Below are 21,754 nucleotides of genomic sequence, written 5' to 3' on the forward strand. Positions count from 1 at the left end.
CACAGCTCTGTCTTTTATTTCCACTTGGAAGTATCCATTCTAAGTACTTCTCTTATACCTTCTCGTTAAGTCTTTGCAGCTCCTTCACTCTTAATATACAAATGGTTTTAATGCTGTGGCTCTAACCCATACAAAAATTTAAACCGGTATTTGATACAATACATCATTCACACTGTGTGAAATTGCTTTAAATGTGTGTATTTTAGGGGTATTATCACAAGCTATAGTATAGTATAGCAAGAGGTTTTATTGATTTTTACAACGAAGCATTTCAAATATTCTCGTTGTGTCATTCTAAGATCAAGACCAAATGTGCAAATGCTCTGCCTTTTAAAAACATCAAATGTTCCATTATCAGAGGACATTTAGGCTAAAAACACAGCACAGGTGCAGTATGGAGGCATTTCATTGTTTTTTTCTGTTGTTTTTCTGTTTAAAGAAGTGGTCACCATTTGTTTCACTTGTATTGGATTTGGCTGCAGCACTGTTTACCCATGAAACTCCTAAAGTGTTTCTCAAACCCTTCACCAGCATAATGGTTGGTAGATAGATTTTCATTTTTTTCAATTATCCCTTTGAGAGTATTAAAAAATAAAATTACTATTTATGAGGAAAGTTAACCCAGTTCTTTGAGGAGAGTAAAAAAAAATGTATCCTTTCACACTTGAGAGAAATGTTTCTATTGCTTTTATATTTTAACATTGCTCAAAAACCTGGTATGAAGAAAACCCTTCTACATAATCTGGCTCTCCAGATCCCTCTCAGTGGCAGCCATTTTCATTCCCTCTTTCAGTTTCTTTGTGTCGTTTCTCTCCTTCCTCTCCTCCTTCGCTCTCTTTTCAGTTCCCAACACCATGTAGCACCCTCCAAAAAAATAATAATTAAAATACAATCACAATAGACAAATTTGCTCCCCCACAGGGTATCGAGTGGTGCAAGGTACTCCAATCAATGGCCTTGTTCCTTCAGCACAGGCCCAGAGCTCGTAATTTGCATGACAGTGGACGAGTTAGTGGATCTCTCTCTCTCTCTCTCCCTCTCTCTCTCTGTGTTTCTCTCAAGCTGTCTTTTTCTCAAGAACCACCACAAACAGTATTGCATGCATATTATGATCACACACTCACTGCTCTCCATAACAGAGTAAAGACAAGGATATTAATACAGACGCAATGCCGGCACACACAGGCTCTTTCTCTCTCACACACACACACACACACTGAGATGGAGAGAAAATACAGGAAAGCAGAGGTGGGTTGTTCTTATGGCACAAAGTGTAGCTGTGAAGTTTCCTCTGCACTTTAATCCAATTTACTGTGGCCCTGGTGTGCTCTGGTTCCTGTCTGCTGCTGCTGCTGGTGGGTGGATGTTGGTTTGTTTATGGGTGCTGTGCAATTCACTGCTCATTAATCCCTCCCCCAAGAGCCAACTGTCCAATCTTTGTTTAGTGTCAGTTACTAGGTATAGCAGGTTAGTCAAGCGTTGTACATGGGCCTGTGTTTACAGCAGTGTTTAGCATACAAATAGTTTGCTATCTTATTGTCATCCTTTCTTTTCCATTGTCACAAGATCCAAAGTTTAAGGAATTAACTAAACAGTGTGTTCATATGCTTTAATGTAAGCCACTCACATTTGCATGTTATAAATCACACTTGCAACCAGGTACCTATTTTGAGGTAATAAAGACAATAACAGTGATAATAAAAATGATAATACACTTTTCCTGAACAATATTACAAAGTGCTTTGCATAAGGAAATAAAGGCAGACAATGTAGATAAAGAAGAATAGATCAACATAAATAATAATCATTAAAGACATAAATAAAATGTATTTGATTAAATAAATAGGAATAGTCTGTATAAATAAAAGCAGGTGTCACCAAAAGCTTTGATAAAATGAAATGTTTTGAGAAGGAATAAAGAAGCTATAGACTGGATGTGTTTAAGTGCAGTAGACAGATATTCCAATAGCATGGGAGCTCAAGGGTCACAAGCAGGGACCCTGGAGTATACTAACTGGAACACATCATGGCGCTTTGATGTGTCTGCCCATGATGGCACATCAACATGCTTCCACAGGGTTCTATCTAGAGATGTTCAGCAGGTGTTTGGATGTGTGTAATACTGCAGTGTGAAGTGTCAATATAAACATCTTCCTTTGGGACAGGTACATTCACTGTGATGAATATCAGAGTTTAGAGTAATTGTCCTGCACAAGACACGTGCTGTAATGAATTGGTTCGTTTTTGTTGAAAACAAAGCATACATTTCATCTTTGTATTGCTTCTCCAGGGTTTTCTTCATTAACATTAAAATTAAATAAAAAAATGAATTGATGACTAGCAAACAACACCTGTAAGGTGTTGGTTAAATCAACAGTTGCTGTGTAGGATTGAGAAGTTTGCTTGTGTCTGAAATCAAGGAGCCATTGCTTCCAATGTTCCTTTGGATTATCAGTGATAAATCTGCCACTGTTATCATTGTGAGCTGCATACATGCTTTTGAAGAGAAAGCGTGATGGGCATAGCAACAGTAACTAAGGGAGTCGGGGCCTAGTAAACACACACACACACACTCCTGTCTTCCCTTACTGTCTAGCAGGTGAAGAGCTGAGAATAGGTTTGTGCGTGCGGCAGCTAAGTGGCTCAATGTGCTATCGACTGGCTCACCGTGGCAACCTGCAGAATTCCACCGCCTCTCCACGAGCCTGCCAGACTGTTCTGATCGGTTCACCCTCCCTTCCCTCCTCCTTCCTTTCCTTCCTACCTCCCTCGCTTCCTCCCTTATCCCCCTCTCTCCCATCCCCCACTCTAGCAGCAGCTCCAGGGAGGCAGTGACGTGGGGGCTCCCTTCTACTATGAACAGATCACGGACAGAGAGCCTGGTGTAGAGGGTGAGGCGAGAGAGAAATCACAGAAAGAGAGAGGAAAAGAGCAGGAGAAGAGCAAAGATAAAGATCCTCCCCCTGCCAGCACTCGTTGACAATGACACTGGGAGAGTCATTTCGAAGCAATGAGCCAGAAAACGCAGAGCTGCCTCTGCCATTCATCCTCCTAAGCACGACACTCAGTCACCACCACGCCACAGACACATTCATCTCTGAGGCAGAAGCTCTGGCTAAATAAGATGTACAGCAGAAAGCTCATATTATAAAAACAACCATTTTGAATGCAGTGATTCATATTCATGAAAAATGATGAATAATAGAAACATGGATTGGGATTGTGCAGCACAGCGCACTCCTACTCAGTATATTTAACTAAAACTGTTTTAAGATTTATAACAGTATTTGTGTTTATATAATTCTTTAACAAAAATCGAATCATTCGTTTGTTGTGGATTGAATGATTGATTGATTTACTTACCCCCCACCACATTGTATCCAGCCTACAACCAAGATAACTCAGGAGAATATCTCAATTTTAAAAATAATCTCATATGTCCTATCTTGAAGAATACACAGTCATATATCAGACTTCTCATGTACATGTACATAAAAAACATTCATAAGTAATATCCCCTTCATTTGAGATGCTCAAGATAGATAAGATAGATAAATGTCCATGTCCACAGCAGTGCAGTGTCACTTCACGTATTTTTCTCCAAGTAGGACATCTTGTTATTGCCTCAAGTGAATATGCATGTCCCAGCTCTACTCCACTTTCTCTCTCTCTCTCTGTGCAAATAATCAAAAACACCATTTCATTTCCACCAATCAGCCCCAGGTCATGTGCTGACGATGAGATGGAAAACACAGCGTGTTGTTAAGTTGCCAGCTAATCAGTGTTGGCTAGTAATCCACCACCCCCCACCCTTTCCATCATGTCTTCCAAACAGGCCCCTTCTCTCCCTCCAGCACCTCCACCACTGCTGCTGACTGCTGCTGTAGTCAGCCTGTGAGATGGATGGCACAACACTAATCACCCCCTGCAGCGCACTGTCAGCATGGCTGCAGGCCACTCTTAACATTTACTCCACATGATCACGCTCGCACACAATAAACACAAGCCTATAAGTGAGAAAATCTACTCTCACCCCTCTCCTTCCCTCACTCTCCTCCTCCAGCTCTCTCCCTCTGCCCAAGGCCCACTACACACCACCACTTCTCTCACTGTCACCTTGGACAGATTCAGTGGGATGCAGCTATGTCCTGAAGGTTGAGGGGAGGAAGTTCTCCTCCTCCTTCTTCTCCTCTTCCTCCGCCTCCTCATACATTGCTTCCTGGCGTTATCTTCGGGCTGGAGTCTCATCAGCCTGTGTATAGTAGCTTTGGCTTCCAGCTGTCTCAGCAGCAGCCTCGACAGGGGAGAAGGCTGCCAGAGAAGCCGGGAGGGAGGCCGCTCCATATCAGCATCCTTATGTGGCCTGCTTCAAGGTTCCTCTCAGGCAAGCTTTCAGTCAAGTCTACTTTGCAGTGCACACACACACAGACACACACAGGAGTTGTCATGTTGTTTCGTATTCTTGGTTGTATGTATTTTTTTATTCCAGTGCAAATACAATTTAATATTTAATAATATATAATAATAATAATAGTAATACATTTTATTTATACAGCACCTCTCATTAACCAGCATTAGGTTTATGTGTCAGTTCTAAATCAGCAGTCATTAGGGGAGACGTCAGTTAACAAGAGTCTGAGAAACTAACTCTTTCACTAAAGACGTTTTCAGACATGACCTCCGGGGGCACAGGGAGTTGGGTCCGGACTTTCTCCAGATGTTTCCTTTCATACGTGCACAACACAGTGGGAGGTTCTCCACTCAGGCGAGTTCCCAACAGAAACAAATCCTCTGGAGGATTCCGGTGAGGGGTTGTGCAGCAGGCGGAGGCAGAATGTATTGTTCAGCCACAAACTCTCTTGCCATCTCCGTCTTTGTCATCTATATGAATGTTTACTTTTTGTTTTGTTGTTTTCATTTTGGGGTCTGTTGCATGTTTGAAACACCACAGAAACCCCCAGAGCCTCTCACTTGGACATTTGTATTCACACATGCATCTCCAGAGGAGGATCTCTGGAGTTCAGTGCATGTCTGAAAGCAGAGTCAGAGTGGCGTCAAGTGAATCAGCCCTGTCTTTTTTATCAGTGTGCACATGTAAAAAAGCCTCAATATCTCTGCTGGCAAAAACAGGATGCCTCCGTAGAGGAAGACGAGTGGTTATGACATGTTGGAGTAAATCTTTGAAACTCAAAGAAATACTGACAAGATACTGGATAAACAGCCGAAACAGAGAGCTTCAGCCATCACTGAACACCAGGTCATCAATCAGGTGCATCTGGCCATGATTTTAGCTCAGAGATGAAAAATATGTACTGTTGGCTGCGTGTTGACTTAAAGGTACAGTGTGTAGAATGTTGTAATATCTAGAGTTGAAGTTGCATGTTGCAGCTGAACACCCCTCACCTCACCCTCTCCTTCCAAACATGAAAAAGAACCTGTGGTAGCTTCAGTTGTCATAAAAACTCAAAAGGTGTTTAGTTTGTTCAGTCTGGACTAATGTAAAAAACATGGCGGCCTCCATAGAGAGGGTCCCCTCGATGTAAAATATAAAGTATTTAAATATAAAGGGTCTTTTCTGGGGTAAAAAAAAGTACAATTCATACAATTTTGATGAAACACACTAGTGAAAACATCATGAGGATTATTCTACATTAAATTTCTGCCAATAGATCCTGTTCACCTAAACCTTACACACTGGGCCTTTAAAAAGACAAGGCCAGTAAGTGAGTGAGTCAAAGGAAAGATCCCAAAAGGTTGCATTGTGGGAATTCTATGATGCAGCATATGCAGATTTTGATTAACACTAGGGACTTACCCACAGAAAATCTACACCCTTGTCATTCCAGAGGTGGCTCATTAAATCCTGCGTTATCATCTTCTGCTGCTTTTCCAACGTCTTCAACCTGCTATTTTCTCTCTCTCCATCAAATTAGCTCTGGTTCTTGATCTGGTTCTGTTTAGGATTCTTGGAACCTGAGTGTTTGTGCTGTTGTAAATATTTGCCGGTAGAACACTGCAGGCTTAAAAAATGGAAATTACTTTTCAGATCCACACAAATTAATTTTTAATTAAAATGCTCCAAATGCTTATGTTGGTGGAAAAGTACCAGAGTATCAGTGACCTTCAAGAGGATAAACTGTTCTCTTCTTTCATCATGTCCTGAACTCTTCTTCAACTAGTCTGAGGATGAAGATTTTGTTGAAGAGTGGACATATGTTTGTCTTTTCTCCCTCACCTCCTGTAAAGTCTTCATGCGCTCAGCTTGCTGCACTTCAGTTCTTCCACGGCCGAGAAGCTTTCCTCTGAAGATTTTTATTTGCTGCAGTTGTTCAGTGGCCATGTCCTCCATGGGTGTCATACAGTCCTGTTAAAACAATAAAGTAGTCATGTCATGGCTAATGAAAGGCGAAGGCCCGAATTCATTTTGATGGTTTTATGACATGACTGAGTGATAAAACTGTTTGAGTCTGTGTTTCTCTTGGAACTCGTCAGTGTAACTTCCTCATGTGCCTTTATTTGGTTTTCCACGACTTCTGCCAGTCAAACGTCTGCTTTCTCTTTGAGCGTTTGTGTACTCAGTGTGTTATTCTCTGCGGTGCATGTACACGTCTGCTCCGCTCTTGACCTTTTGACCTGCTCATCAAATGAAATCATGAGACAACTCTACGGCCAGACCGTCTCTGTTCCAGCCTCCCCACTTACTACGCTGACGTCGTCAGCACCAGTCCCTGCCAGATACATAATTACGCTGCTTACCTCTGGCACCAAGGGCATCAGACCCAAAATGAACAGGAGGTGCAATGTCCCCGCACAGAACCACGAATCATTTGAGCCGTTTTTAGACATGAACTCCAGAAAAAAATTTGATCCAGAGTTTATCCAGAGGGTGCCATTCATTTATTCAAGTGAGGGGTGGTGCAGCAGGCACGGGTAGAAAGTGAGGTCATTCTGCTGTGGACACATCGACACTGGCATCAGCTCTGATCACCAAAAGCTCTCTTGACGTCATCGTCAGTGTCAGTGTTGGAAACATCATGAACACACCTTGCTGTGAATCCTCCAGAGGATCTCTTGCTGTGATCTCACATGAGTTCACTCGGACATTATCCAGAGCTTTTACTAAGGGGCTGGCTGTAGAGCCTCTCACTTGGACATTTGCGTTCTCACATACAGCCCCTGTAGAGAATGTCCAGAGATTATCTGGAGTTCGGTGCATGTGTCGAAGCAGCTTTGCTGCAATGTAAAAAATAGAAGCCGTAAGCACCAGTTTGTGGTCACAACCTGTTGTTGTCCACTTGATTTCTTGTTTTCATTTTGTGTGCCAGGAGCTGAGCTGGTAATGGAAACCACAGCCAGCTAACGTCATAAACCAAACACTGAAGTCAATATTCACATCTATGAACCCATGTCATCTTGAACTTGTGAGTGCGTCAGACAAAGATGGGGGATGTACTGTTGACTCCAGTGGAAAATTCATTGATTGGTGATAGTTTCAGGTTGTGTGTGTTTGTATAATATGCAAAGATTGAACCTACGTCACTGCGCAGGATTTATTATGTGGACCTTTCAGCTGTGAGTCACTGCTCAGTCGTGACTGCTACCTGCCTCTGACGTACACACCCTTTCACACAAAACCTACACATCTTCATCAGTTACACATCTGAATGGGAGTGTGAGTCACTGAGCTGCCAGGGCACATCTTCTCTCCTCTCTGTCTAAATGCACAGGAGACTCGGGCAGCTTGTGTCGTGAACAGGGACGCTGCCGACGTAAGCAGACATTTGAAGCTAACCTCCCACCAGACTCATTTCACCCATGACTCATGTGTGCCCATTAACTTCCACGTCAACACATTCCAGATTAAAACAAATCCTTCAATATCAGGACTGGATGTTGAATTGCACGATGGTGATTTGTGAGGGTTTGCTTTTTGTGCTTCTCTACCCTTTTGAATTAGACTCAAGGAGAAGGTAATGAGCGGAACTTCATGAATCAAAAGACAAAAACATCTGTCACACACCAGCACACAGTTGTATAATAATCTGGATTAGCACTTTCTCTGTAATAGCCGTCAGGCACATTAGTGGGTTCGGTATCTTGCCCAAGGACACTTCAGTGTGCCGAGAGTGGGATCGAACTGGCGATACTCCTTTTCTAATTGTGTCATTTAAAACACAACAGTGTGTGTCTAGGTTTGCAAATATCAATTACAGAATTGTGTGATCAACATTCTCATGTTCAGCCATTTCATGTTTGATTTAAGAATTCTAAAATACAGTTTTGTGCCATCAATCATTTTATAAATGATCAAATGGTAAAATGTGATCAAATTAATAAATGTGTATAGTGCAAAATATATTTATTTTCTCCTCTATTCATTACTCTCGAAACCAATAACATGCTAACACTATGAGCACAACCAGAGCTGTTGATGTTAGTGCTTTGTAACCTGCCTGTAGCGGTGACTCACCTGTTTGATTTTCATTCTAGTGTGAAACAGTTGTTGTGACTGAAAACAGAGAGCAGTGACACCTCAGAGAGACGATGAGGACAGTTTCTTAAATTGTTCATCTGTGGGAAGCGACAGAACCTGCATCATTCACATTGTAACTAAACCCACTCAACTTTAACTCTCACATTGTCACAACTGTCCTGTTCCTAGAGGACACCTCAGGCACTTTGAGGATTTATCATGTTTGAGATCATTTTCCTAAAACAACATGTGATCATGGGATTTTTTATTTTATTGGCTATATAACCAAGTCATTATTCTTACTTTACAATCTGTCAGGTCGATTACCTGGGATTATTTGCTTTACTGTTTTGGATACTTAAAAGAAACTGTTCAGTTAATTAAATTAAAATCGTTTAGTACCAAGACATTTTCTTTACCGGTGCTTATTTAAATGCTGTCAGCAGCCACAATTTGCTGCACTTTGTCCCCACTTGTGAGCAGAAAGATTCCCTGCAGGGGGTTATGATTGGACTTTGATAACAAGAAAAATCATTTTCATTTAGGACCATTAAATGCCTCTTCAATTAGTTTCTGTTCTTACTGAATTATAAAGGTCTGAAGACTTATTTACAGAAATGTGAGACAATGTGACAGTTTTTAGTTCTTTAAAGGGAATTTCTGTACAGAGTGCAGGTGATCTGAAACACCCACTGTGGGTTTCTGCGTTTCTTCATGTTATATGTTATTTGTCACATTCTTTCCACTGGGCTCAAAGTTCCAGGTTCATTACTCCTTGTCTCCTCTCCATCCTCCTGTTTTTCCTCTGCTGCCATTTGACCTGCTGTGACGCATGTGGACAGTCATCTCTTCCCACATGGAGATGTCATCTCAATCAGATGTACCCACTCACAAGAAAGGGCAGTGGAATCGTGATATATTAATGGATCCATGGTCTGTCAGGCTAAACTCTCTCCATTGTTTCAAATTGAACAAAACTTTATCAGTTTCTCTTTGAACAAGCATTTGTGAAAAAATCTCATCCCCTTTGTGTGTGTGTCATGTCCACAGATCATCTTAAACGTCTCCCCTCACTGTCTGTGCTTCTGAAAAGAACCACACACTCCCTGACTGACACACAGACATGATCGGTGATCACGTGCTGCAGATCAGTGAGTTAGCAGAATTGACATAAAGCTGACGTCACTGAGTTATCTCCCTTGAACAAGGTGCAGGTTGACTTATTTTCAAAGTGACTGTAAACATGAGGTCACGTTGTTTCAGTTAATCCCCAAACTGCATGTGATCAAATAAAATGAGCTCATGTCACATGTTGGATTCACTGTGGGAAAGTCACACCATAATCAGCAGTGCACATTACATTAAAAAATAAAATACCCAGTGCCCCCAAACGAATGCATGAAGACAGATAATTAAGTATTATTTTTTATATCTGTTTGAGAATTCGGCAGCATCTTCCCCGCGCTACTGAAATTATAATAGACGACGTTTATCAGATGTCAGACCTGTTTGTCCGCGTCTGTGTCACGTTTGTTTTTGCCTGTTCACGTGTTTCCCCTGAAACCGCTGCAGACAGATGTGCTGCTGTGGATCTGATGTGTGCTCTCACATTTTTAGTTTGTCATAAAAAAATGATAACGTGTGGAAGCGGGATGTGCACGTGCTGCTGCTGCTCAGGTGAACTTTCTGTGCGCGCGGCGCCATTAATAAGACGCGCACACGCGGCATCACATTGCGTCCGCGCATGACGCACGTGCCATGTTCCAAATAGAAATGTGTAGTTTTTTCTTTTACATAAATGTCTCAGGAGCGCAGCTTGGGCATTATGATGCACCCACAGCTTAAATCCAATATGTAATCGAACTGAATGGGCCTGTCATATCTGATCAATACAACATGAAGCACCATGGTGGTGTTGGGTGAAGGGGCAGCAGGTGACATGATGTCTTGATCGTCTGATAAACGCTTCGTGCACTTGAGCCTGTTTCTTTACACATTCCACCAAACCCCTTCAGCTCCAGGTCTTGTCTCTGTTCCGTCTCTCATCGTTCATTTCGGGAATGACGCAGCTGAATTATGGCAGACAGTGCACGGCTGTCCGCGCACAAGCCCGCGCACCTTGCCTCAGACAGCAAAGCCCGTGAACACTCGTGAACGTGTGGACCCTCACTGGTCTTTAATCAAACGGTGTGTGAATCCAACACGTGTGTCAATGTGGATTTCGTGTGATATTTCTTGCGGTGAATTTGCGCTCATTGCCTTATAAGGACAGAGCATCGTGCCGCTCCGCAATAGGCCGAGAGCTGCAGCGCTGCTCTTTAACCCTCTCACTGCTGAATTTTATTTGCTCCCACCGCCTGAAACAATGCGAGCATGGCACGTAGGCATGTGGGCATTTTTTATTTGAACGAAATGCATTGAAAATACACCCCCTGCTTTCGATCTGCGTGTGCTACAAGGCAACAAACAGCTGGTTAGACGCGCCAGCGGCAGTTTACATCTGGATGTGTGATTTATCACCATCTATCTTTGCAGTTTTACCACATTGTTTCAGTCATCACTCAGCTGCTACTGTGGCGCTGCCATTTCCAGACGAATCTCCAGGTTTGGTGCCGTAGCTCTGTGTCGGGCCTGCGCTGGCTAATAACGTTCCTTGCGCGCTCTCCGTGCGTAACCGCCAAGTGACACGGGGGGCCGGCTGGTGCCTGTCCTGTCAGGGCTCCGCAGTCAGAAATAACCCCCCCACCCCCCCGCCAAATGCTGACCTACATCGTCCCGCCACACAACCTTGGGGGGGGGGATCTAAACATCGCGAAAATCCAGCAGAAAATCCCCACCACACGGTGCCGTCTGAAACGACTTCTCGCTGTGTGACCTTGACTCGAGAGGATATGGAAATCTATTCATTGTAATGCGCATAACAGCGGCCGATTTCACCTTCATCCTCATCCTGCGCCCATCACCACAAGAGCATATATAAGATGCGGATGTGTTTTCCCATTTCACCAGGACTCCCTGCGGCGGCTGAGGAGGCCTTGGTGGATCAGTGTCAGACACACGTCTGACTGTGAGCTGGGCCTGCCTGTGCAACATTTTCGTTTTAAATATCAGTTGTGATTTAACTGCAAACAAACCCAACTGAATCACGAGCCCTGGTGATTCTGGTGGCTCTGACAGAAAAACCTCCACACACTAACGCAGTCCGTCAGTGGAAAATACAACATGAAGCCAGAGGCCCCGAGCTGCTGGATTCAGGTGTGTGAGCAGCACGTTTCAGGCCACCGCTCGGCAGAAACACGCTCTCCTCTCACAGCTCCCTCCTGCAGTCGGACCTGGCTTTACATCCAGGGACACAGAGACAGAGATGATGCCTTCAGGGCCCCGTCTCAGCTCGTACTTTTCACAAATACTGTTATACCTCAAATTGTCTTTAATATTCTTGCTTTCGATTGGACATTGTAAAGATTATATGATCGATTATCACATGTGTCGTAATGAGTGGTGCTGATTAATGTGCCATGAAAACCATATTATTATATGTTTCCTGTCCATCGGCACTCTAACAGTCAAAACCAGTGGTTTCATGCTGGAATAGCTGATTAAAGCAATCACACTTTATTCTTGGTTTTGGTTTTCTGTTAGGTTATCCTCATTTAAGTTTAATATTTTCTCATATATTACTGATTGACTGTTGTTAACTATTTGCACAGCCTTATACCTTCATGTTAACTTTTACCTCTGTGGTTCTTAAGCTTGTGTCTTGACATGTATCTGTTTTAAAGGTTCAGTGTGTAGAATGTAGTGGTAAAGTTTCCTGTTGCAGCTGAGTACCCCTCAACTCAACCTCCCCTCCCAAACGTGAAAGAGAACCTGTGGTAGACTTCAGATGTTATAAAAACTCAAAATGTCTTTAGTTTGTCCTCTGGACTATACTGTCAAATACATGGCGTCCTCCGTAGACAAAAATATGAAGTATTTATCATAAAGGGATCATTCTAGGGTAAAGAGAACAACAATTTGTTCTATTTAGATGAAACACACTAGTGAAAACATCACTAGAATTATTTCATATTCAAGATCTCTTTCCCCTAAATCTTACATACTGAAAATTTAAGCAACTGGATGCTTCAATTCACAAGGTTGCATGTAGTCTACAAAAAGGGCCAAACTATGAGTTAGCCCACAATGACAAAATGAGGGGTTGTCACGGTTTCCATAATCTTTTTGTTGCACTTTAATTTATTTCAATGTACAACTCAAAGTTTGCCTGCCTTGTAGTTATTTACAGTTCCACGTTCTTCACGCGCCGCAGAAGTCCGTCTTTTTTCCGACAGCACCTGAAGTGAGCACGGGGAAACAACCCTCCTCCCCTATCGCCGCCCCCTCGCCTGACGTCACGTCCACGGCTATTTGCATGAAGTGTTTTGTTGCTGCAGCTTCAACTCGGCTGCAGAGCGAGTGTCTCCGAGGGGGAACGCAGGGAAAAACCAGCAGGAGCGGGGGCTCTCGTGTTCCACAGCAGAGGAGCAGAGGAAGAGGACGCGGCCTGGAAGAGAGGAGAAGGTGTCACATATTCCGACACAGGAGAAAAAAAATAAGAATCACAGAAGAGCCGCTTCTCTTCTCTTGGATCGGAAAAATGGAACTACCCGCCGCGGGAGAGCACGTCTTTGCGGTGGAGAGCATCGAGAAGAAGCGCAGCAGAAAGGTTGGTGTGCAGTGAAGGACATGTTTAACACGCATCATGCACACGGAGATGAGGAGGATTTCTCTCTGCTGTTTCCTTGTCTTGCTCGTGATCCCGGGCTGTGTTTATCTGTCACCACACCATATTTACGATGACGGTGAGGTGCATTTTGCTGCGTAAAGTAACGTTAAGCCGATAATCCCGTTTCTGTCCATTCACAGGGGAGGGTCGAGTATCTGGTCAAGTGGCGAGGATGGTCTCCAAAGTGAGTACACACACACACACACACACACACACACATACACACACACACACATCATAGAGCAAACATCACAACCACAACGCAACATTCATAACACAAGTATGTGTGTGTGTCGAATGTGGGCGCGCATATATGGGCGGCTGCGCGTCCTTGCCTTCGATGCTTTTGGCCTCGATGATGGATGTAGTTTTACAATGAATGCAATCCCCAGTGTTCCAATTAGAGGAAGACACGTCTGTAATTGAACCCAATGTTTACGATATGTATCTTCAGTTGAGTTGCATCCACCTCCCCCACCGCCGTGCGTAAAAGTTACTCATGATTTATTACACGCGCATCCTCAGGGAGTGCAAGTGTCTCCATTTGTTTACACATGGAGAACACAGGACTACTGATATGAGCCGTGAGAGAATTATAAAGATCACACGGTTGGAGTCAGTTGAGGGTCGTTGTGCAGAAATCATCAGCCATTGTTTATGAAAGTCTGACAGGCCAGTGTGTCCTCACTGTCCACGTTCTCCTCTCTGAACAGATACAACACGTGGGAACCAGAGGAAAACATCCTGGACCCGAGGCTGCTTGATGCTTTCCAAGACAGGTATGTAGGATTGGATAAACCAGCCTCACATGTTGAAAACAAAACCAAACCGGTTTAAATTCGCCATTTCCTTCTGCTCCACCTATTCACTTGTGTAACTGTCACTTATCTACAAGGAATAACTCTTTGTGTGTCTATAATCGAGAATTATACGCATATATATATATATATGTGGACAATCCAATGTAGATAATCAACTATCCACACGATGTGTCAGTCATATTCAGTGCCCAGAGGGGGTTTGGATTAGGATTAACACCCACGAGGTTAGGGTTAAACTCAGGTCAGGGTTACCAGAGCAAACAGTGACACTTTGTCCAGCATCTACTTTTTGTCACCTGATATTTATTTGATTGTCAGCATCAGGTTGTCATGCTCTCCCACAATGTAGTCACCAGATGCTCCTGTGTCATCTTTAGGCAGCAACCAATCACATTACACAAGAGGCCACATAGTATGGATTATTCAAAATCCCAAAACAAAGGTTCTGTTTGGCAAATATTGTTGAGACTTTTCTCATCTGCTCTGTTTTTGATACAGATTTGATAACCCCCTCTCAACATGTGAGGATCTTTAAAAACAGGCAAAGTATAATGTTACTGATAAGAAGTTTTTAAAGATCAAAATTAAATAAAACAATTATTTTAGAAAAAATAGGACAAGATGGTAAATATCATCCCATGTGTGTTTGAAGGTCTTCTGCACTAGCTTGATGTTAAGTTGCCAACCACCAGCAGATGGTAGGGACACATCATCAGTTGTGTATCATGCGTCATCGGATGTTGTGGCATTTTGAGCACAGGACACCCTCTGATAAGGCACCCACCACAGGCCAATGAAACTTTGGGCTCAGTTGGGTTCTTTTCTTCTGATCCAGAGCCATTGACTGCAGCGTCCTGCAGTCCCTGATGTTTCTTTCATGATCTGGTGCAGGGCTTGTCCATGGAGAAAATTACATTCACTCCTTTGTCTTCAGATGTACTCCTACTTCACTTTTGATTCAATTCTCAAGTCAAGTCAACTTTATTTATAAAGCACACTTTGCATTTGACCAAAGTGATAACAGTGCAAAATGCTAAAAAAAAATAAGACAAAACGGTTAGGATGTAAATAAAAAACAAGTTAAGGACACCCAAAAGCCTGCAAGAACATAAGGGTCTTTATTTTAGTCTAAAATGTGTCGACAGAAGGGGAGAACTTAATTGTAAATGTTAGACTGTTCCAGAGCTTTGGGGCAGCTCTATACAGTGAACACACTATCACCCTTTTAGCCTTTAACCTCGACCAAGGAAGAGCAAGGAGCAGCTGATCAGAGGATCTGACAGATCAATGAGTGGAAGTGGCCCTGAGCTTAGAGATGCATTTATGGGCCAGGCCATTTAGTTTCCACATAAAACTTTGCAACGTTGCATGCAGGACCATGTTTGTGATGTCACACACACACAGTCATACGGATTTGAACCTGAGATTTAAACTGAGCAGCTGATCTCTGCACACTCATCATCCTGCACAGTGAAGATCAAACCTCTGAGTGAAGGAACAGTAGGCAGAACACATTTTTTGTGTGGAGTGGGATTTAAATTGTGGTGCACATCTTTTTTTAATCTGCTTGTGATGTCGTGGAAAGGCATGAGGAAATGAAGATTTAAGTAAGCAGGGGACTAAATAGTAGGAATCGCTATAAATCAGAGGTTCATGCACCGTCTCAAAATCCAAACCAGAGAAACTTCCTCATGTTTCTCATTAGTGAGAGCCTTGTGTCCACGGTTTTCAAAGTAGGCTACCACAGTCAAATTAGCTGCCTGGCTAATTGCTAAATAGTCTGTTGAGTGACTGAGCAGACAACTCTACATGAAATACACTGTAATTGAATTGCTTCAAAGCACGGCGTGTTTAACTGTCACTGGCTTTTCTCTGAGCCCAACTCAGCTCCTGCTTACAGAAACCTTTCAGGCTCAGGTCACACGTTAAAGCAAAACACGACGTCGCTCTGCGTCTGTTTTTGCAATCACCCCTCTCCCTCTAAAGGGGAGAGATTTTATTGAAACTAATTGCGTGTCTCTCCGGGGAGCCAAATCGTCTGAATGCCAGGCTATGAAAATACACGGAGTCGTCATTGTAATTAGATGTGATGGAGGAGGGTGGGGGAGGGGACTGACATCACTCCTGTCTGTGGTATTGAGTTACTGCCTCAGAGAGACTCGCATGGAGACTGAGGAAAGCTGAGGAAAAGTCAGAGAGGATGAGAGGCCTGTATCACCTACTGTGGACACAGACATTAAACGAGAAGATGAAGGTTGTTAGAGGAGGAAAGAAGAGCACGTGTAATGTGATATCAAACAGTCGCTGCTTTGTAAACTACAGGACATGAGTGAAAAGATAAATACATGTTAATAAAAGAGAATGACTGCTCCTTTAATGCGTGTTGAATGACTGTCACTGTGCATCAGGGAGTGTAACTCCAACCTGTAACATGGGCTCAGTGTTTTCTAACTGAGCCTGAGGAGGACACCCATGACGTTGTGTTGCCATGCAACGGCAACTCATCTCTGCGAGATGGTTTCGCTGATTGGCTGCTGTTTTCCTGTCCCACAGAGAACGTCAGGAGCAGCTGATGGGATATCGCAAGAGAGGCCCCAAGCCCAAGCACCTTCTGGTCCAGGTAAGCAGTGATACTCGACAAGTCTCTTTATTGTTGCACACACAGTTCCCCTGGAAATCCAAGGAAGCAATGTAAGTTAATGTCCTGACTTTTTGGCTATAGTATGGATCAAGCTCTGAAAATGCTGGGTCCTACATTTCCCATAATGCAACTCAAAGTCATCTTTTGTTAGAGCAGATTAGATAACTAATCTTCATGATTAATTTCTGGCTTTCCTCTTAAATTTAGGAGCTGGGACTGCATACACAACTGAAATATTTGTTACAAACACACATTTTATTATCTGCTTTTTTTTTTTTTTTATATGCACAGTACCCTGACCTAACACTTGTAGCTCAAAGACTGTGAATTGTACATTTAGTGCATCAATCACCCTTCCAAAAGGCCAGGGGACCACCTCAGAGGAGCGTTTTTGTTCCTCTCAGGAGGGTGTTGGTGCTAACGCGTGGGATAAAGTCAATGACAGGACACAAAGCAGCCAGTGACATTCCTCCGAGCTGAGGTCACAGCCACAGGAGACACTAGGAAATATCACTGTGGTGCCTGGACCGGCGTCTGAAAGAGCTACACGGGAACTGTAGGAGGGCTGTGTGAACATGGACCAAGGCCCCTGAAATAAACTGCTGTCGTCCAGGCCTCAGAAGGGCCCCTTGACACATTCCAAGCACAGCTCAACTCATGGGCCCCAGTCAACCATGGCTTTTTGTTGTAGCTTGACACAGACACATGTATAAATACTGTAGACAGTTACACTATTAATCAAATTCCCTGCCCAGAGGGATGCTCTTTATTTTCAATATTCATGTACACACCAGAAATCCCTTAATTCTTTAGGTAATGTTCATTAATCTTTAATTTTACATTTTTTTTACACTAATCACTGTCTTGTTTCACAGGTCCCTTCATTTGCACGTAGATCCAGCATTCTGGCCGACCTTCAGGAGGCGTCCCTGGACGAGGACAGCTGTGAGAAGTCCAACCCCATCCAGATGCTCCGTCCCCAGGGCCAGCAGTACCAGCTGAACAGCAAGAAGCACCACCCGTACCAACCGCTGTGCCGGGAGCGCGAGGCTGAGCAGCAGACCAACGGCAAGAAATTCTTCTATCAGCTCAACAGCAAGAAGCACCACCACTACCAGCCAGACCTCAAGGTGCACGAGCCCATGTTTGTCAAGCCCAGAGACGTCAGATCCCCAGAGCTGTCCAACAAAGGGTACAATGTGCCCCCTGTGCTGCAGCAAAAGTGGGTTCGGGACAAAGACTCTGGCTGCCTGACCAAAGTGAAGGATATCACTATGGAGCTGAAGAAACTTCCGGCAGACCTCAATGGCCACAAAGAGCCGGAGAAGGTTAAACCTAAAGAGGACACTTCGCCACAGTCTAATGGTGTCAGCAGCAGCAAGCTAAAGATTGTGAAGAACAAAAACAAGAACGGGCGGATTGTTATCGTCATGAGCAAGTACATGGAAAATGGAATGAAAGCACCTAAAATTAAAAACGGTGAAACTGCAGAAAAGCCGGGGCAAGGAACGGACAGCACGGAGAACAACATTGAAAAGATGAAACTTGTCAAGAATCTCGGCCTCATGAACGGATTTGTGAAAACCCCCAAAGACAAACCAGCTATTCCAAGTTCTGGATTTAACGTAAATCGCCCCAAAGAAAAGGAGCAGTCCCCCAAAGTGGAGCCAACTGCGACAGAACAGGATAAACATGTTGAGGTCAGGGGTCAGGGGCAGCTTCCAGCGGATCAGCTTTTACAATTGACAACCAAGCCTAATCTGCTCTCCCTGCCTTTGGATAGGGGAGTTCCCTCGGCACTGGACAAAAGAGGAACCCAAGGTGGATTTCAAGCTCTAAAGCGACACCTCTCTGACACAGACTGCGAGGAGCATGGGAGTACTAAGAGGTTTTTGACTTCCAGCAGTATCAGTGTTCCTAACATGGTATCTTCACCCGCCCAAAGCATCAGCAACGACCAAAACGGACACGGGGGCCACATCGGCCTGCAGGTCTGTGGGTACGCAGATCAAGACGAACCTATTGATTTGAGCATTGACAAGTCCAGGCCTAAAGCTGCAGCGTCCACAGCGAGCCAGCCAGCAAAACACACACAAGCTGAAACTCTAGCGCACGCACAGGATAAAACACACACACAAGCTGAAACACATACGATAACGGACTCGCAAACAGAAACGCAGCCCCAGACTGAAACCCAAAGCGCTGCAGAGAAGGTGAGAGTTGATTCATTGTCTGTTTCTAACAATGACAAGAGAAAAGAGGAGACGTTTCCCTCCTTCCAGCCGTTCCTCGGGAATATAGTGATCACAGACATTACGACAAACTGCCTCACTGTTACATTCAAGGAATACATAACAGTGTGATCCCGCTGAATACCAACTGTCTAACTGTATACATGTATATTAGAGAGATTTAATTTAAAGATGCTTGAATGTACAAATGAACCATCGATGTTGTTTTCATTTTGTAAAGCTCAGATAAAATAACTGATCTTTTTTGCGTTATCTGCATATTGTCTTCTTATAAGCTCTATCTGTTGTGATTTCTGGAGATTCTATCACATGCAGTATCTAATTTCAGCTCTTTCAAACTTAGTTTAAAAAGCAAAATTAGATCATAAATAGATGCCGGATCTTTAATTAAAGATGCACTTAACTCTTGTATATACTTTTCACTTTTCTATGGATGTAATTTGATTTATACACTCAACTGTCTACATTTCAGATAACGATAAAAATGTAGACTATATGGAGAATTTTGTAAGGAAGAGAAATTATATTGAATCATGGTAACTGACACTGTGCGTGTGAGCGTGCGTGTGTGCGTGCGTGCGTGTGTGTGTGCATGCGTGAACAAGTTGACAGGTTTAAACAAGGATAGATGCTGCTTGGACAGATGATGCCATTAGGCGTGCTTAAACAAGCAGATGAAAAAAAATGAAGCGCCTCTTTGTCAATGAATGTGATTTGTGTTGAAAGGGACGAGGTGATTATTAACGGTTAACGTTTGATATCTGCTCCTTTTATTTGGTCTCAGTTCAAAGTGTTGACTGGGTCACGCATCTCAAGATCTAATATTGAGCACAAGTCACTTCCATTAACACAGTTGACGTACAACCATACATATTTTTCATGTTTTGCAGCAGCAAAATGATTAAAAAGACTAAAATTTAAAAAAAGATATAAATTACATCAGTCACCAGTCAGTTAGGTTAGAAGCTGACCTGTCTAATCTAACAGATTCGTAGATCAGATTCAGCCTTTTTCCATTCTCTCACACCCTGACACGTGTGACACACATGGACAAGTATAACATTTTTGTGTAACTAAAAGTATGTAAAAGCACATGCAGGCTGTTGTCATGATCAGATCTGATCCTTGAGTTCATTCTTCTCCTTCCCTTTCAGCACGGTGTCGTCTGAGGTGCATTGAACTGCTCTGTCGAACACTGACCTGACACAATTTTGTTGTTTTCTCTGCAGACTAAAAAGTGAAGGCTTCCTATAATACGTTTTTGCAATAATAAAAATGTTTGCAAGTAAAATATGGAATTTGTGTCTTTCTTTATACTCAGTGGTGAAGGAGGTACTATAAACATTTCCATGCTAGAAATACAGATAAATAGACAAAAATGTATTCATGTAAAATTACCTTATTAACCTTTCTTTTCTCATTTGCTTTAAATATACTTGAAATATTAAAAGTAAAAGTACTTGCAGATTGTAGCCTGCAACAGTGTACTACATCATTATCACATCACGTTTTTATTTTGTTAAAGACAAGAATAATACAAGCTGTTGATTGCCTGTTATCAATCTGACTTGATCAGTGGACCAATTTGCCTCTAACTATTAATTACTTTTAAAAGTATAAAAAATAATGTGAACATGAAACATAATGCATCGTAAAATGTAGTGGTGGAAAAAAGTACAGATTATTGCTGATATATGCAGTGAAGCAAAGGTGGAAAGTACTAGAAAATAAATCCACTTACAGATACATGAAAAACGTACTTAAGTGTGGCAATGAAGTAAATGTACTTTGTTACATCCCACCACTCTTTAAACTTAAATATGATCCTAATAAACCTCCCAGCTTGAATCCTACATCATTATGCGACCTTGGCCTCCTAAAAGGAGCTGAAGATTTTAGCTGACGGCTGCTGTAATGATCTCACTAACCTTACTCCAGAAGTTGCTAAATCTGTGCATAGCTCTATTTGTGGCTGTAGACTGCAGACCGTGAGGATTATTACAGAGCCTTACAGAGAGTTTATTTTCAGATAGGCATCATCTCGCCCTGCGAGCTGCCCAGGGCCAACTATTTGCCCCGTGTTTATACTGTAGCTACAGGTCAGGCCTGTTTTACTGCTACATATGGAGAGCAATGTGTTCCCATTCGTTTAAACCCTGCACAACACATTAAATGGGGAAGCGGCTGTGCTACATGAATACATGTAGGTTTCATCATGGCCTTTAATGCAACTGATAATCTTGTGAATGTAACATTAGAAGTATTTGTTGAGTAACTGTCACCTGCTACTTTTAAATTGTAGAACAACATGGTAAAGTTCTGACCACTGGCTGATAATGAGAAGAAATTCTGCTTCATGGTTGAACTAAGACTTAAACGTGTCTGTGAGGTGGTTATTAGATCTTAGTCGACTCGGTTGAGGCTCGTGGTTTTGACCCGAACAGCTGTTCATGTCAGATGAATAAATCCTCCGACATACCGGGGGAGGCACAGCGGGAGACTGCAGGGTCTCTGTGTGCTTCACCTCCATGGTCACTTTTAAATGACATAACTCAAGATGTTGTCTCCATGTTTTAACGCTCTCCTGCCTCTTTTCTCACATTTCAACCCTGGATTTCATTTCACTTTCTGTTCCCCTGGATAATGTGAATGAGAGACGTGCTGCAGGAGCTCAGTCCTCCCCTGCTTTGGCTTTTACACATTATCTGAGCGTAACATGTACACAGTGGTGGGATGTAAATATTAACTTTGTTACTGCACTGGGACACATTGTTCATGTATCGGTACTTTACTTATTTC

General features: G+C 42.9%; 1 protein-coding gene across 1 annotated transcript; it reads left to right on the plus strand.

Annotated features, from left to right (window-relative positions):
* Positions 1-12,886: 12,886 nt before the first annotated feature.
* On the plus strand, positions 12,887-20,246 carry LOC109627209 (E3 SUMO-protein ligase CBX4). The gene is made up of 5 exons (XM_020083649.2): positions 12,887-13,181; positions 13,382-13,425; positions 13,955-14,020; positions 16,616-16,682; positions 17,579-20,246. The coding sequence occupies exons 1-5, from the start codon at positions 12,888-12,890 to the stop codon at positions 19,064-19,066; spliced, it is 1,959 nt and encodes a 652-aa protein (XP_019939208.2). The 5' UTR covers position 12,887; the 3' UTR covers positions 19,067-20,246.
* Positions 20,247-21,754: the final 1,508 nt, after the last annotated feature.

The sequence above is a fragment of the Paralichthys olivaceus genome, chromosome 8, assembly GCF_024713975.1.
Source record: "Paralichthys olivaceus isolate ysfri-2021 chromosome 8, ASM2471397v2, whole genome shotgun sequence".
Classification (NCBI taxonomy): Eukaryota; Metazoa; Chordata; class Actinopteri; order Pleuronectiformes; family Paralichthyidae; genus Paralichthys; species Paralichthys olivaceus.

Bases quoted from the DNA above. Each gene is read 5' to 3' on its own strand.
- LOC109627209 (XM_020083649.2), top strand. From the start codon at position 12,888: ATGAAGTGTTTTGTTGCTGCAGCTTCAACTCGGCTGCAGAGCGAGTGT. The intron at 13,182-13,381 runs GTTGGTGTGCAG...GTCCATTCACAG, and splicing joins AGAAGAAGCGCAGCAGAAAG to GGGAGGGTCGAGTATCTGGT. The intron at 13,426-13,954 runs GTGAGTACACAC...CTCTCTGAACAG, and splicing joins TGGCGAGGATGGTCTCCAAA to ATACAACACGTGGGAACCAG.